Source organism: Caenorhabditis elegans, chromosome V (assembly GCF_000002985.6).
Source record: "Caenorhabditis elegans chromosome V".
In the NCBI taxonomy this organism is placed as follows: Eukaryota; Metazoa; Nematoda; class Chromadorea; order Rhabditida; family Rhabditidae; genus Caenorhabditis; species Caenorhabditis elegans.
Window position 1 is genome coordinate 15,310,955 of NC_003283.11, and position 14,486 is coordinate 15,325,440.

Genomic DNA, 14,486 nt, shown 5'->3' on the forward strand with positions numbered 1-14,486 from the left:
TTTTTCATGAAAAATATTATAGTTTGTTCAATTGTCTAATTACAAAAATGTCAAAGGCAACAAAAATTACACCTGCCTTAATTTTCGTCTTGCTCATTACTCAAAGTTTCCCTACACATTGAAGTATGAAAACTTTTATGTTTTGCGTAATTTTGTTGATTCCCAAAGTTGGTTCAACCATCGATGACTTGAATGATATGAAGTATATTGAAGAAACCGAATCGTTTTTCAGGGAGAGATGTGGTAAGTTTACACAATGTTGTCTTAACTGCTGGTTAAAAAAAAATATTTTTTGATGAAGCCGCGCTTGACTGTTTTTATGGCTCCAAACTGAGAGAAAAAAATATATATATTTGATAAGAAAATAATAACAGAATCTTTTTTCCTATTCCAGAACCTCAATGTATTTACACCGCGAATCTTTACAACAATCGCTCTGCTATCCCTGGCCTATTCACATCTGAAATGGTTGATATTTTCCCTAGACAATGTACAAAAGTTTGTTGTGAAACAATTATTAAAGCCGAGTCTAATGTATCAGAGGAACAGTTAGCAAGAACATTTCAAAACGTGAAGCATTTAGTTGGCAGTTTGCATGTATCATTTACAGAGTATGAGAGTTTAAAGTTTTTAGAAAGTCTGGAGACTTTGGAATGTGGTACGTTTTAAATCAGCTTGTATGAATTATTCTTTTTTATTTCAGGAGATCGAGAGTTTCTATGGGAAGACAATAAAATGAATGATATGGGACTCACTAACTTGACAACTGTTATATGCGCTGACTTCCGTATTTTTAACAATTTCAGAATGAACAAATTGAATTTGCCGAATTTGATAGTAATTTTGGTTCACCTAATAGTAAAACTAATGAAACATTCTCTTCCAGAATATCGTGCCAAGAGATGCTAATGGTTCAAGGATCAAAGTTTCAATTCTTAGTTCCATGCTAACAACTGATGTGACGATCCAAGAAGCTATGACCTTCCTTAGCAATCCTGATGTAGACTTTGAAATATCACAAGTGGATTTTATTAATACAAAAACAGACACCTGCAATGTGGGTAACGGTATTCCTGAAGGATGTAAGCACGTTTTTGGTGATTTGAAAATCGGTCAGGATAATGAGCATTTGGTAAGCAGATTGAAATCAGTTGAGGTTTTATTTGGAGGCCTGCTAATAAGTCGAACAAGCTTGACAACTATTGACTTTTTTGATAATCTGAAATACATTTTATTGCACACTTCGTCGATGGGTGCGTTTTTTTTTTCAAAGTATTTTAAAGATTTATCTCAAATGAGAATATATTACAGAGGAAGCCATTAGAGTTGAATACAATGTAAACTTGACAAATTTTTTATTCCCCAGTTTGAAGGTAAATCAGATAATTCTACCACTTGAATGCCAACATTTCAGCGAATTTATCCAACTTCAACCGTATACAGTAAATTCATTGCTCATCATGTAGTTTTCTCTAATAATAATAAGATTATTTCAACTGATCCAATTTATTGTGATCAATTCGAGCATGTCTTGAATGTGAGTAATGTAAAGGAATCTTTCGATAAGAAAAGTTGTGGTTAGTAGGTTTAGGAGGAAATTAAGTTGAGATTGTTTTTTCAGAAAAAATAAGACAGGAATACAACAATAGCGTGTCAAGATTTGGATGGACACCAACAATTTTAATATTGCTGACAATTTGTAACTGTTTTTGATTTTTGAAAGAAAAACTACATGTTGGAAGTTGGAAAATAAAATTTGTTATTGTGCTCGATGTCATTTTTATTTTCAAACGTGTTTCAAAAATCTTTGAAACACAAAATTGTGGAGCGCAATTTTAACGGAAAAAATGTAGATTTATTTTCAGAGAAAATAAAAAAGGAAACAATGTTCATGATTTTTGCGGTTTCAATGATGTTGTAATCAATATGCTAATAGTAAGATTGCGAGTTAAAGTGAAGCCCAAGCCTGCACATAGTTTTCATTTAAATGATCTGATAATTAAGCCCCGTAGATAGTTTTATATTCATCAAGTGATAAACATGTTTGGTGCTACTGATATGTTCACTTTCGAAGGAAACATTGAACAACTCATTTTTCAAACTGTTTTACGGATTGATCGGTTAAGTGTCAAGTAGATAATGCACACGGAGCCTGAAGTACGTTTACATTAAAACATTAGGATTTTTAAGCTACCTGTACTAAATTGCCAAACAAGTTGTGCAAATAAAACGAGACTATACAACGCCGATATGAATTGCATGTAAACGTGCAATGCTGAGCAAAGCGAGTGGAAAAATGAGAATAAAAAAGCTTGAAGTAGTATCCTAAAAATTAAAATAAAACAAAAGTAATTATCAGTAAAAAAGAAAACGCACCGTAATTTGATAATTTGAAAATTTGCTCGAAAAAGTAGAGTTGGTATTTTTAATAACTAGATAAGCCAGGTAACCGTATAGAATAGTTGTACCAATGGTCACCGATGCGTTGTTATAGGTGTGCGCCTGATTTACGTAGTATTTTGGCTGAAATTACTATGAGAGAGAGAAATTTTGCTGACACTCTCAGTTACATCTTTTCCAATTTCGGGGTCATAAAACCATGACATGTGTCGCGTAGAAAAAATTGCAGGTTTTGTTAATAGTTCTGCATACAACGCATAAGTCCAAAAAATTAGAAGGTATAATTTGGTATTGTATCCAGTGAACAGCTTTCCAAGTTTCAAGTTTGGGCACGCCTCACAGACGCGCAGCAAAGCTAATGACAAACTGGATACGGAGCATCCAAACCACAAGCCTATTGCAAAATTTCCAAACAGGAAAAACAATTGCTGATGATCACAATAAGCAATTCCAAAGAATCCCAAATATCCAGTAATCAATGAATGAATAAATGTCATTGGAATATCAAAGATTTCAAGAACGAACATCGTCTTGTAAGCTGGCGTTTCTATCAGTTTGCTTCTTGCTATTGCCACAAAACATATTGAGTAGAGAAGAATGTATATTCAAGGTTAGATTGTTTAAAACTTTAAATATTTTGCCAAAGTGTTTTAAAACCTTTATGCTAAAAGTGCAAAACTTAAATCTAAAATAAATTGAGCTCACCAGTATAAATACGCCACTGACAAAAAAATAGGCTCCCCAAAAAGGCCGTCGAACACCTGTGGGATGTGACTCGACATCCTCGGAGCACACATAATAATCTGGATTCAACTGGAATCCATTATAAATGACATATACCAACGATTGATAATAGTCAGGTATTATACTTTCCATTGTTAACACAATAGCTGGAATATTGCTTTGACGATGAGTTTCGTTGCGACTAGGATGTTCCCAAGTGAATATATAATACGTTTCTCATGTTCATATTTCGTAGAACCCCAAGGCGGCGACCGAATCTATAAACCAGTGAGGGAGAGTAAATCGACCAAATTGTATGTCTGGCGCTGTGGTAACGCTGATGTATTTGATAGTAGGACTCCCGGAGGAGAGTTGTGTCTATACGGAGCTCGAAACAATATCCTGTCAGTGTGAATCGCTGCGCAGCAAATAGTACACAGGGTAAACCTGTACATGTTTTATCCAGAAAAAAAAATGAAGAGTCCATTGTTGATCGATCAAAATCAAAGGTTTTATTTTGTTTTAATGTGGGCGTAGTCCCTTTTATTTATGAAATAACATGATGGTATCAACATAATTAGCATGCTCCCTTAAAATAGAATTCCATCGGCCATTGGGGCTACTGATATTTTCACTTTTGGTGGAAGCATTGAACAGATCATTGTCAAAACAGATTTGCGAATCGATCGGTTTAGAGTCAAGTAGACAATGCAGACGGAGCCTGAAATACTGCTACATTGAACAGTTAATTTAGTTGGGGTACCTGTACTAAACTGCCAAGCGAATTGTGTGAACAATACAAGATTTTCTGATGCTGACACAAATTGCATGTAAACATATAATCCTGCGGAGGCAGCATGAAAAAATGAAAAGAAAAATGCTTGGAGTAGTATCTTTAAACATACAAATTAAGTTTATAACGTTGAACAGAACACACCGTGATTTGATAATTAGAAAATTTGCTCGAAAAAGTGGAGTCGGTGTTTTTTATAACTAAAAAAGCCAAGTAACCGTATAGAATAGTTGTGCCGCAAGTCACTAATGCATTGTTGTACGTGTGAGCCAGATTTACGTAATATTTCGGCTGGAATAAAGTAGCATTATGAGATATTAACACTCCAAGAAAATGCTCACATCATTTCCAATTGCCGGGTCAAAAAACCATGACATGCAATGTGTGGTGAATATTGGAGGTTTTGTCAGAACTCCCCCATACAACGCATAAGCCCAAAATAGTCCAAAAAGCGCGTAAATTGCGCGACTCGTGAACAGCTTTCCAAGTTTCAAATGTGGACATACGTCAACAACGCGTATCAAAGCTAACGTCAAGCTGGATACGGAGCATCCGAACCACAAGCCCAATGCAAGATTTCCAAATAAGAAAAACACTCGGGGATAGTCACAATAAGCAAATCCATAGAATCCAAGGAAGCCGGTAATCAATGAATGTGTGAATATTGAGGGAATGTCAAAGAGTCCCAGAACAAACATTGCTTTGTAAGCCGGTGTATTCATTAGTTTGCTTCTTGCAATCGCGACAAAACAAATTGAGTAGAGAACCTATAATCTATCAAATTTCAAAAAAAAAAAAGAATTAAATGAGCTCCAGATTCGCGCCAAAATTTTTTAGAAAGATTAATATTTAGTCTCTCATCAAATTAATATTGTTTAAAACTCACTAGTATAAATAGTCCACTGGCAAGATAATAAGCTCCCCAAAATGGTCTCCGAACACCTTTAGTATGAGATGTGACATCCTCAGAGCACACATAAAAATCTGGATTCAACTCAAAACGATTAAATATTACATATATCAGAGATTGATAAAAGTCTGGTAGTATACTATTCATTCTTCAAGCTTTGAGTATTGTTTTGGATATACATAGTTCTTTTTGTGTCAAGACTAGTATTGTCCCAATAGAGTTAATGTTTTTCTGTTTCATGTGACACGAACGTCACATTTTATTCTGTCTGGGTACATTCCTTTTTTTGGTACATGCTTTAGAATGTAAGTGGATTTTTGTAAACATTATTGATGCGTTTATTCATCAATAAAGAATTAAAATTATTTTTTAACTGGTAGAAGCACCAGATGTATGAATTAGTAATAAAATTTGATATTCCTTTCCTTGCATCCATCTTTTAAAAAATTGACATTTTTTGATTTCTGATGTTTCTGAATTGTACGTTTATGGTGATTCTAAAATCAAATAACATAAAACAAGTTGTTGTTTTATTATCAGTCGCAACACAATTATATTTACCGCTAGAGTAAAGTCATCCGTATCTTATCAATATATAGCGGGTTGGATGTTGTGTCTGCACATCAAAAAGTGAAGATCATTTAGTTCTGTTTTCGAAATATTACTATTACCTACATTTATTTCAAATTTTTTCAAAATAATTTTCAATTTCAACAATGTCCGATTTCCTAATTGAAAATATTCCACTAACTAAGGAATGGCTTGCCGAGTTAATCGAAATAAAAATTGGAGTAAAACCAAAAATTGGGACTGTAAGTCGAAAACAAAATTCGAAGTTTTTGAAATAAAAGGAATTAATTGTTTCAAAGTTTATCTGGTCTACTCACCTACCAAGAAACTAATCTGTTTGAAATTTTATAATATAATAATTTACGAAATCGATATATTGTAAAATTTCGTCAGAAATGTATCATCTGTTGTAGGTTGGTATTCTTGAAAATTCGGAACTAGGCTTTATGTCCCTGCTTCGCAAAGTTCGTCTTCACTTCGACAATGACGATTTGCCAAAGCATGTTGTTTTAAAAGTTTGATATACTCAAGATTTGAAAAAAAAACGCTAGTTATTCACAGATCCCACAAAACACAAAAGGTTGCTCAGTTGTTGAAAATGCTGGTGGTGGTGTGAAGAATGTTGATCATAGTGTAGTTGAACGATTCATGCACAATACCGAATGCAATTACTATAAACTATTTTCTAGTCGTGAGTTTGTTGTTTGAAGCAGCCGACGTTTCACTGTCCAGTTTCAGTTTCAGAAAAGCCACTACAAATTCCAACAACTTACCTTGCTTCGAAAGCTGGCGAGAAAGCACCAGTTCCTGTTATAGTTTTGGAAATGTTGGAAGATTGTAAGCTTCACGATCTCATTCCTGGATTCAATGAAGATCAGGTAACTCTTTTCCATTAAAATAAAAATAAAAATGATTGTTAGCTCTTCAAAATTGTCGATGAACTTGTCAAACTGCACATTTTCTCCTTGACAACAGAGAAATGGAAGGAAATTGTTCCCGACGAGTCTGTAAGAAGATAAGTTTAAAGTAAATAAAAGTTACAAATCGTTCAGAAGTTGGCAATGTCTGGTTTCCTCCAGTGCATGGTGGCAGATGTTGGAAGAAAGCTGGCACAAAATCCAGAGCTCGGAGTGATTTTGAGTTATGTTGAGAACACATTGGACACAGATCCAAATTATTTGCAAAAAATGAGAGATGAATATATTAATGAAGGTGCGTTATTAGAGGTAAAGCAGTGAACTTTTATTGCGTTCAAAACCTAAGAGTGAGAAAACAACACATTTTTTAATGGGACCTCTCACAAATATATCGAAAAAAAAGTTGTTTTTTAATGACGAATCAAAATTTAGAAAGAAAAATTAAATAAGCTGAAATCACCTATACTAAACTGATCTCTATTTTTGATTTTTTTTCAGATAGGCACATAAATTTTCCAATTTTTGACGACTAATGAAATAAAAAATTTTGAGGAATTTTTAAGATGTCTTCTTTTGAAATTTTTTTTCAACTTTTGGGGGTTAATTTGAGTATTCTCCAGAACGACCTTCAGTTATATGTCATGGCGATCTTTGGGCTCCACAAATTCTGTGGGACAAAGAAGATAATATAGCTGGAATTGTTGACTGGCAGGCAACCCATCGTGGGAGTCCTATGGAAGATCTTCATCACATTCTTTCAACGTGTACTTCTGTCCAAAATCGCAAAACATTTACAAAACCGTTGCTGGATCATTACTACAATAAACTAAAAGTTGGCTTGAAAGAAAAGGGTTTTAAAACGACTTGGACTAGAGAGGAAATTGATGTGAGTTGAGAAAATCTTGGTGGCAATTTAAAATTTTCAACTTCAGATAGAATACAACTACAGTTTCATATATGGTGCATCGCGCACCATTTTTGCCAACGGATTTTGGGCCAACTCTCCAGTTCTTCAGGTTTTGAGATATTTCGAATTTGTAAAAATAGGTACTGTAGTTACAGACTGATGGGAAGCCGGATCCTGAACGAATCAAAGAATCATTTGTCCGATGCAAATCGTATTTGGAAGACACGATTCGAGAACTTAATATTATTTAATTTTCAAAAATTAATTTTGTGCAAATTTTTTTGATTTTCGAATTTTATTTTGTTGAAAAGTTGAATTTAGAACATTTTTAAAAAGATGATTAAAACATAGAAAAAATTTAAGACAAATCGAAGAAAAAAACCGAAAAATTAAATATTTATGAAAAGTATACTACTGTAAAAGAGAGAGAAAGAAAACACAGCATTTCTTATGAGAAAAAAGGTCCCAAGTTATGATAAAATGATTTTTTTTGCTGAAAAATGGAGCAGCCAACACCACTGCTCAAAATTGCAAAATCAGAGACCGTGTATCACTCTTTAGACAAAAATGATAAAACAAACAAGACAAACAATTTCCTTATCAGTGCATTTGTTCATTAAAAGTGTTCAAGTGTACAACCCACACTTCTCCGCTGATAAGCACATTGCGTCACTCTAATTTTCAGTTCAAATTGTTAAAAATAAATATAGAAGAGGATGTAACGGAAATACTCATCATACTTTTTTCAACTAAACAATAGAATTAGAAAACAACATTTTGAAGGTCATGGGTGCATCGTGGGTGATATCACTCACTCAAGGTACATCAATGTATAAAAATCAGAAGCACCTTTGTGTCATTCCCCTGGTATTCCCCCAAATGTCTAATTCTGAAACAACCTCTGATTGCTGCTCTGTTTGCGGTGGTGCACCGAATGGTGGACACAGATACGGACCGATGGCTTGCCTGAGCTGCATTACCTTTTTCAGAAGAGCAATTTCTAGTGGAAATGTGGGTGATTGTAAGAAGCAGTCGGCTTGTGAGATTAACCATGGTGAGCTTTGTTTTGTTGGTTGAGGAAACGTAAGGGAAGTTTTCAGAGAGCAAAAATAGCTGCCGCAGTTGTCGCCTGCAGAAATGTCTAAATGTTGGGATGAACCCCAAAGGTAAGGTGTTTCTTCAAAAATTACCTAGTTGACTAAATGGAGCCAAGTGAGATAAAAGACCCAAATTGGTGCAAATTTAAACTTGGGTTATGGGTTGCTAGCCCACCATCTTTTGGCAATCACCACCGCTTTTCTGGTTTTGGTTCTTTTCACTTTAACGATTTTTTAACGAAAACCACCACCTTTCTAGCGCAATTATACAACTTTCTAACGCATTTATCAAACTTTCTGGGACAACGTTCTAATCTTCCTTTTTTCAGCTATCCAACATCGTGACCCAATTGGACAACGAAGCCCACCGAAAGATGACTCGGATTCCCAGAAATCAGATCTTCAGTTCCTACTCGATCTCCAGAAGAAACAACGAATTCGCAATCAGAAATATGGAATTCAACTCAAAAACGACCGAAGTGTTAAGGTTATTTTTATAAATGGATTCTGATAACCTCATTCAACTCACAGAAGCAATATCGTCCGGCAAATGCGGACGATATCCGACTGACAATGAGCTTGGGATTTCAAAATGCGATCAGTTGGGCGAACCCTTTTGAAGCGTTCAAAAACTTGACGGATTCCGAAAAAGCAGCGGTTATGTCGGAATTCGGAGTCGCATTTGTGTTGATAGAGCAGGCATTTAAATCGGCAAAGGAGGCCGATGAAGGAGTCTGGTTACTTCAAAATAACACATTTCTGGGATTGAAAGAAGGGGAGAGTGTGCAAGCAAAGTAATTGAATGTCTGCCTACCTGTTTTCACGTAATTTTGTTTCAGAATTAATTCCGAGTTCGTTAAAACTTTGCTGAAAACTCTCTGCGAACCAATAAGAACCTTGCAACTCGACAAATTTGAGTGCGTGGTTCTGAAAACTTTAATGCTTCTTTCACGCGAGTTATAATTTTTGAGTTATTCTATTAGTGTGCTCCGAACCGATTTTTAAAAATCTCAAAACAAAATTTAACTGAAACTTTCAGCGTCTTTCCCAAACAACGCGAAACTCGCAAATGCCGAACATAGCCGAAAAAATTGTCTGGACGAATTTATGAAGTATGAGCTCACCATGCATGAGGACAATGGAGATGAGAGATTTGGAGAAGTATTGTTATTAGTTAATTCTGTTAGATGTGCAGTAATACTATTTTATAATTATACACAGCAATCCGATCTCTTCAATGTTAATAATTTCGATACGTTCACCAGAAATTATTTAGCTTCATGAGAATAATCAATTAAGTTTTCCAGTTCAAATTCTACAGTTCAAAATTTTTATTTCGCTCTCTGACATTGATGAAGACGTTCAAATGCCCGAAATGTTTCGAAAAAGTTTTCAAGAAGAAAAGCAGTGATTATTAAAAACCAGCCGCTGACCGCGCCTACGGCGCGGGCAACGACTGGCACCATTAAAAGTATTTGACACACATACATTTCCAGAATTTTCTTTTTCGATTTTTCTAGAAAGTTCTGGAACATTCCAGAATTTTCTCGATTTTTCTAGAAAATTCTGGAACACTCCAGAATTTTCCCGATTTTTCTAGAAAATTCTGGACCACTCCAGAATTTTCTCGATTTTTCTAGAAAGTTCTGGAACATTCCAGAATTTTCCCGATTTTTCTAGAAAGTTCTGGAACATTCCAGAATTTTCCCGATTTTTCTAGAAAGTTCTGGAACATTCCAGAATTTTCTCGATTTTTCTAGAAAGTTCTGGAACACTCCAGAATTTTCCCGATTTTTCTAGAAAGTTCTGGAACATTCCAGAATTTTCTCGATTTTTCTAGAAAGTTCTGGAACATTCCAGAATTTTCTCGATTTTTCTAGAAAGTTCTGGAACATTCTAGAATTTTCTCGATTTTTCTAGAAAGTTCTGGAACATTCCAGAATTTTCTCGATTTTTCTAGAAAGTTCTGGAACATTCCAGAATTTTCCCGATTTTTCTAGAAAGTTCTGGAACATTCCAGAATTTTCCCGATTTTTCTAGAAAGTTCTGGAACATTCTAGAATTTTCTCGATTTTTCTAGAAAGTTCTGAAACATTCCAGAAAATCATTTTCAGAAAATTTAAATTTCCCGCCAAAATATTTTTCACAGAAAATTCAAAGTTCCCGCCAAAATTTTGGGTCTTACCACGGTGGGTCTCACCACGACGGGTCTCACCACGATGGGTCTCACCACGATGGGTCTCACCACGATGGGTCTCACCACGATGGGTCTCACCACGATGGGTCTCACCACGATGGGTCTCACCACGATGGGTCTCACCACGATGGGTCTCACCACGATGGGTCTCACCACGATGGGTCTCACCACGATGGGTCTCGTCCACGATGGGTCTCACCACGATGGGTCTCACCACGATGGGTCTCACCACGATCGGTCTCACCCCGATGGGTCTCACCACGATGGGCCTCGCCACGATGGGTCTCACCACGATGGGCGTCGCCACGATGGGTCTCGCCACGATGGGTCTCACCACGATGGGTCTCACCACGATGGGTCTCACCACGATGGGTCTCACCACGATGGGTCTCACCACGATGGGTCTCACCACGATGGGTCTCACCACGATGGGTCTCACCACGATGGGTCTCACCACGATGGGTCTCACCACGATGGGTCTCACCACGATGGGTCTCACCACGATGGGTCTCACCACGATGGGTCTCACCACGACGGGTCTCACCACGGTGGGTCTCGCCACGATGGGTCTCGCCACGATGGGTCTCGCCACGATGGGTCTCACCACGATGGGTCTCACCACGATGGGTCTCACCACGATGGGTCTCGCCACGATGGGTCTCGCCACGATGGGTCTCACCACGATGGGTCTCACCACGATGGGTCATCCCACGATAGGTCTCACCACGATGGGTCTCGCCACGATGGGTCTCGCCACGATGGGTCTCGCCACGATGGGTCTCACCACGATGGGTCTTTCCACGATGGGTCTCACCACGATGGGTCTCGCCACGAAGATCTCGCAGCAACATTTTTTTAAATTTTCCAGAAGGTTCTAGAACAATCCAGAATTTTTTCGAATTTTCCAGAAGGTTATAAAGCTTTTCAGAATTTTCCAGAAGGTTCTGGAACAGTCTAGAATTTTCCAGAAATTCCCAGAAGGTTCTGGAACATTTCAGAATTTTCTCGAAGTTTCCAATTTCCCTTCCAAAGACGGAAAGTCAATTTTTCCCAAACTACAGTAATCCTATAGTACTCCTACAGTACTCCTACAGTACTACTACAGTACCCCGACCATATTCCACTACTAACCGCAAACCTATATCTCTTCAAAAGACAAAAACACAAATTTTCATAAACTACAGTAATCCTACCGTACTCCTACAGTACTCCTACAGTACTACTACAGTACCCCGACCATATCCCCCTACTAACCCCAAACTAATATCCCTCCAACAGCCGAAAACGCTTACCTTTGTAAGCTATGACGTCACTTGTTAACAAACGGACACTATTTTTTTATATATAGGTAATGATAAATGATTCATTTAAATATTGATAAGTCTAGCCACCCACGAGCCATCGTAAATTTCTGATAAGACGTTTGAATTGGTTGCACTCGCTGTCACTACAAGATACACTTTTTTCAATAGGATCCTGAAGTTCGGAACTTTAAACTTTTAAAGATATATAGGGTCCCGAGTGACGAAGGATAGTGTAGTGCAACGATAGAGCTACTGTAGGAGTGGAGTACTGTATGATTACTATACGATTTCTCTAGGGATACTGTAGGATTACTACACGATTACTATAGCTACTGTAGGATTGTAGGATCATATTAAGACTACGGTAAAGTTACTGTAGGATTACTGAAAGCGCACTCTTTTGGTACTGTAGAATAACTTAAGGATTACAGTTGGATTATTGTAGGATCACTGTAGGGGTACTCTTTGGGTACTGTTGGATTGTTGTTGGATTACTGAGATTAATTTCATTGCTTTGAAAAGGTTTTAGGTCTGGAGTTAGTAGGGGATAATGTCGAGGTACCACTGTGGGACTTTAGTTTCAACATTTTCAGTTTTATCAAAAAGTAATTAACAGACAAAACATTCATTGATACCGAAAACTGAGCTGTAAAAAAGAGGAAAAACTTATTTAAAAAAACGTATTGAAATAATCATAATTTAGAAATAAAAATTATATTAGCCGTAAATACACATGAAAATTCAGAAATACTGTAGTATTTGTCCAACAGGAGCAAAAGCACAGCTATCATTTCGAAAATAATCGTAACTTTTTGCTGATATAAATTCTCTTTATATGCACAGGCGATGACACTTCCTTGTAACTGATAAGGATTTTACGTCATCAGAGTCCGTTTTTTTCAGGAAAAAGACATAATTAGAACGGTTAAGGACGAGTCATTGTAAATATTATCAAGTACATCATGAGAATCGATGAATAATAAAAAGTTCGCATGATGTCAGTTTAGCGTATAAAAGGTGCAAATTTTTATTTATTCTTTTTTTGAAACTCAATTCGATTTGCTCAATTTCAACATCTTTATGACAAGTTCTGAGCCTTCGGAGACTCCTCAAAAGCGCTGCCTGGTCTGCGGGGGGACACCGAACGGGAGTCGATATGGAGCTCTGGCCTGTCTCGGGTGTATTGTGTTTTTTCGAAGAGCGATTTCTAATGCGAATGTTAAAAATTGTGATAACAATTCAAATTGTAAAATTGGTTTCGGTGAGTTTTCAAGAACCCTAAAAATTTTTAAAGTACGATTTTTAGAAACAAAAAACTGCTGCCGAAGTTGTAGACTCCAGAAGTGCCTTCAAGTTGGGATGAATCCGAAAGGTTATTTTTTATATTTGCAGCTAAATTTTGAGCTATAAAGTTTTCAGCTATCCAGCACCGCGATCTCATTGGCCCACGAAAACCTGTGAAAGTTGAGCCGGAAACTCAAAAGTCGAAACTTCACCACCTTTTAGAACTGCAAAGAAAACAGTGGTCTCGAAACCAAAAACATCAAGCCCAGACTGGAAGTTTCAAGGTTTTCAGACTGAAAACTTTGAAGCTTTTTAAATTTTTCATTCATCAGAAGCAGGCAGATTCAGATGACGTCAGATTTGTAATGAGCCTCGGATTCCAAAATGCCTTGAGCTGGGCGAATCATTTTGAAACATTTACGAAATTGTCTGAAGATCAAAAGGCATTAGTTATGTCAGAGTTTGGAATTGCATTTATTCTAATAGAGCAAGCTTTCAAAACAGCAGAAGATACCGAGGAAGGGTGCTGGATACTGCAGAATGACACGTTTTTAGAAATTTCAGATACTAGAAATGTTCAGGGACAGAAGAGGTACTTGAGGACTTATAAAAAATTGATAGCATACATATTTAATAATTTAGAATTAACTCTGAGTTTGCGGATTTCTTATTTAAGACTCTGTCGGAGCCAATTAGGAGTTTGCAACTAGACAAGTTTGAATGTGTGGTTTTGAAAACAATGGTGCTTTTATCACGTGAGTTTTTGCTCTTTACCAGCTGAACTAAAACTGTCTGCCTAAAGGGCAACCTAGGCACACCTTGCCTACATGCGTACCTACTGCCGGAACACATGTGAATTTTTCATTTAATTTCTGAGCTTCTAGGATGGCATTAGGCATGAGGTTAGATCAAGACAGGCACGGGGGTCTGTAGGCCTATAGGCGAGTGGTAGGCATAATGTAAGCCCACAGGCCGGTAAAAGTTAAAATTAAGTAGGCATGGTGCAGGCATGCGCTAGACACGCCTATCATTTTTTTTGTGTTTTTTCAGAGTCATTTCCCAGTCAACTCTACCTGCCACGTTTCGAGGAAAACCGGAAAAACTGCATGAAAACGTTGATGAAATACGAACTACGCAAATTCCCAGAAACAGGATCTCAGAGATTTGGAGAAATAATATTGTTACTGAGTTCTGTGAGATGTGCGGTAAAGCAGTTATACAACCATACCAAGCGATCAGATCTCTTTAATGTAAATAACTATGACGCGTTCACTAGAAAATATATTGTTACATGATTTTTGTTGTCATTTTGATGTAAATAAATTTTGATTCCCATTTTTTTCTAATTGTGTGCGTACTCTGGTGAAAGCCGGATAGATTTTTC

The 14,486-nt window shown here is 36.8% G+C and overlaps 5 protein-coding genes and 1 pseudogene across 7 annotated transcripts; 4 read left to right on the forward strand and 2 right to left on the reverse strand.

Annotated features, from left to right (window-relative positions):
* Window positions 1–125: 125 nt before the first annotated feature.
* irld-62 (Receptor L-domain domain-containing protein) lies at window positions 126–1,582 on the forward strand (the record flags this gene model as incomplete). Its single annotated transcript, NM_074394.2, has 6 exons — window positions 126–243; window positions 395–658; window positions 704–837; window positions 887–1,253; window positions 1,312–1,373; window positions 1,415–1,582. 6 exons carry the CDS (start codon window positions 126–128, stop codon window positions 1,580–1,582), a joined length of 1,113 nt encoding a protein of 370 aa, NP_506795.2.
* Window positions 1,583–2,027: 445 nt separating this feature from the next.
* ZK1037.2 lies at window positions 2,028–3,276 on the reverse strand (annotated as a pseudogene). Its single transcript has one exon. A coding segment is annotated over exon 1 (1,249 nt).
* A 437-nt stretch (window positions 3,277–3,713) lies between these two features.
* Window positions 3,714–4,973, reverse strand: srt-22 (Serpentine Receptor, class T; the record flags this gene model as incomplete). The annotated part of the gene is made up of 5 exons (NM_074395.1): window positions 3,714–3,844; window positions 3,887–4,016; window positions 4,061–4,207; window positions 4,258–4,683; window positions 4,803–4,973. The coding sequence occupies 5 exons, from the start codon at window positions 4,971–4,973 to the stop codon at window positions 3,714–3,716; spliced, it is 1,005 nt and encodes a 334-aa protein (NP_506796.1).
* Window positions 4,974–5,522: 549 nt separating this feature from the next.
* Window positions 5,523–7,570, forward strand: nhr-246 (CHK kinase-like domain-containing protein; the record flags this gene model as incomplete). Of its 2 annotated transcripts, NM_001269732.1 has the most annotated exons (9): window positions 5,543–5,638; window positions 5,810–5,911; window positions 5,958–6,087; window positions 6,135–6,274; window positions 6,317–6,403; window positions 6,449–6,608; window positions 6,934–7,199; window positions 7,246–7,329; window positions 7,376–7,471. In NM_001269732.1, the coding sequence occupies 9 exons, from the start codon at window positions 5,543–5,545 to the stop codon at window positions 7,469–7,471; spliced, it is 1,161 nt and encodes a 386-aa protein (NP_001256661.1). The 2 variants fall into 2 exon arrangements, with proteins under 2 accessions (NP_001256662.1, NP_001256661.1); NM_001269733.2 differs by lacking the exon at window positions 5,810–5,911 and having other exon boundaries at window positions 5,523–5,638; window positions 7,376–7,570.
* A 436-nt stretch (window positions 7,571–8,006) lies between these two features.
* On the forward strand, window positions 8,007–9,599 carry nhr-291 (Nuclear receptor domain-containing protein; the record flags this gene model as incomplete). The annotated part of the gene is made up of 6 exons (NM_001129605.3): window positions 8,007–8,274; window positions 8,321–8,386; window positions 8,647–8,804; window positions 8,849–9,111; window positions 9,157–9,234; window positions 9,357–9,599. The coding sequence occupies 6 exons, from the start codon at window positions 8,007–8,009 to the stop codon at window positions 9,397–9,399; spliced, it is 876 nt and encodes a 291-aa protein (NP_001123077.1). The 3' UTR covers window positions 9,400–9,599.
* Window positions 9,600–12,027: 2,428 nt separating this feature from the next.
* Window positions 12,028–14,425, forward strand: nhr-247 (Nuclear Hormone Receptor family). The gene is made up of 6 exons (NM_074397.2): window positions 12,028–13,079; window positions 13,125–13,190; window positions 13,238–13,386; window positions 13,435–13,694; window positions 13,745–13,857; window positions 14,153–14,425. Exons 1-6 carry the CDS (start codon window positions 12,899–12,901, stop codon window positions 14,395–14,397), a joined length of 1,014 nt encoding a protein of 337 aa, NP_506798.1. The 5' UTR covers window positions 12,028–12,898; the 3' UTR covers window positions 14,398–14,425.
* Window positions 14,426–14,486: the final 61 nt, after the last annotated feature.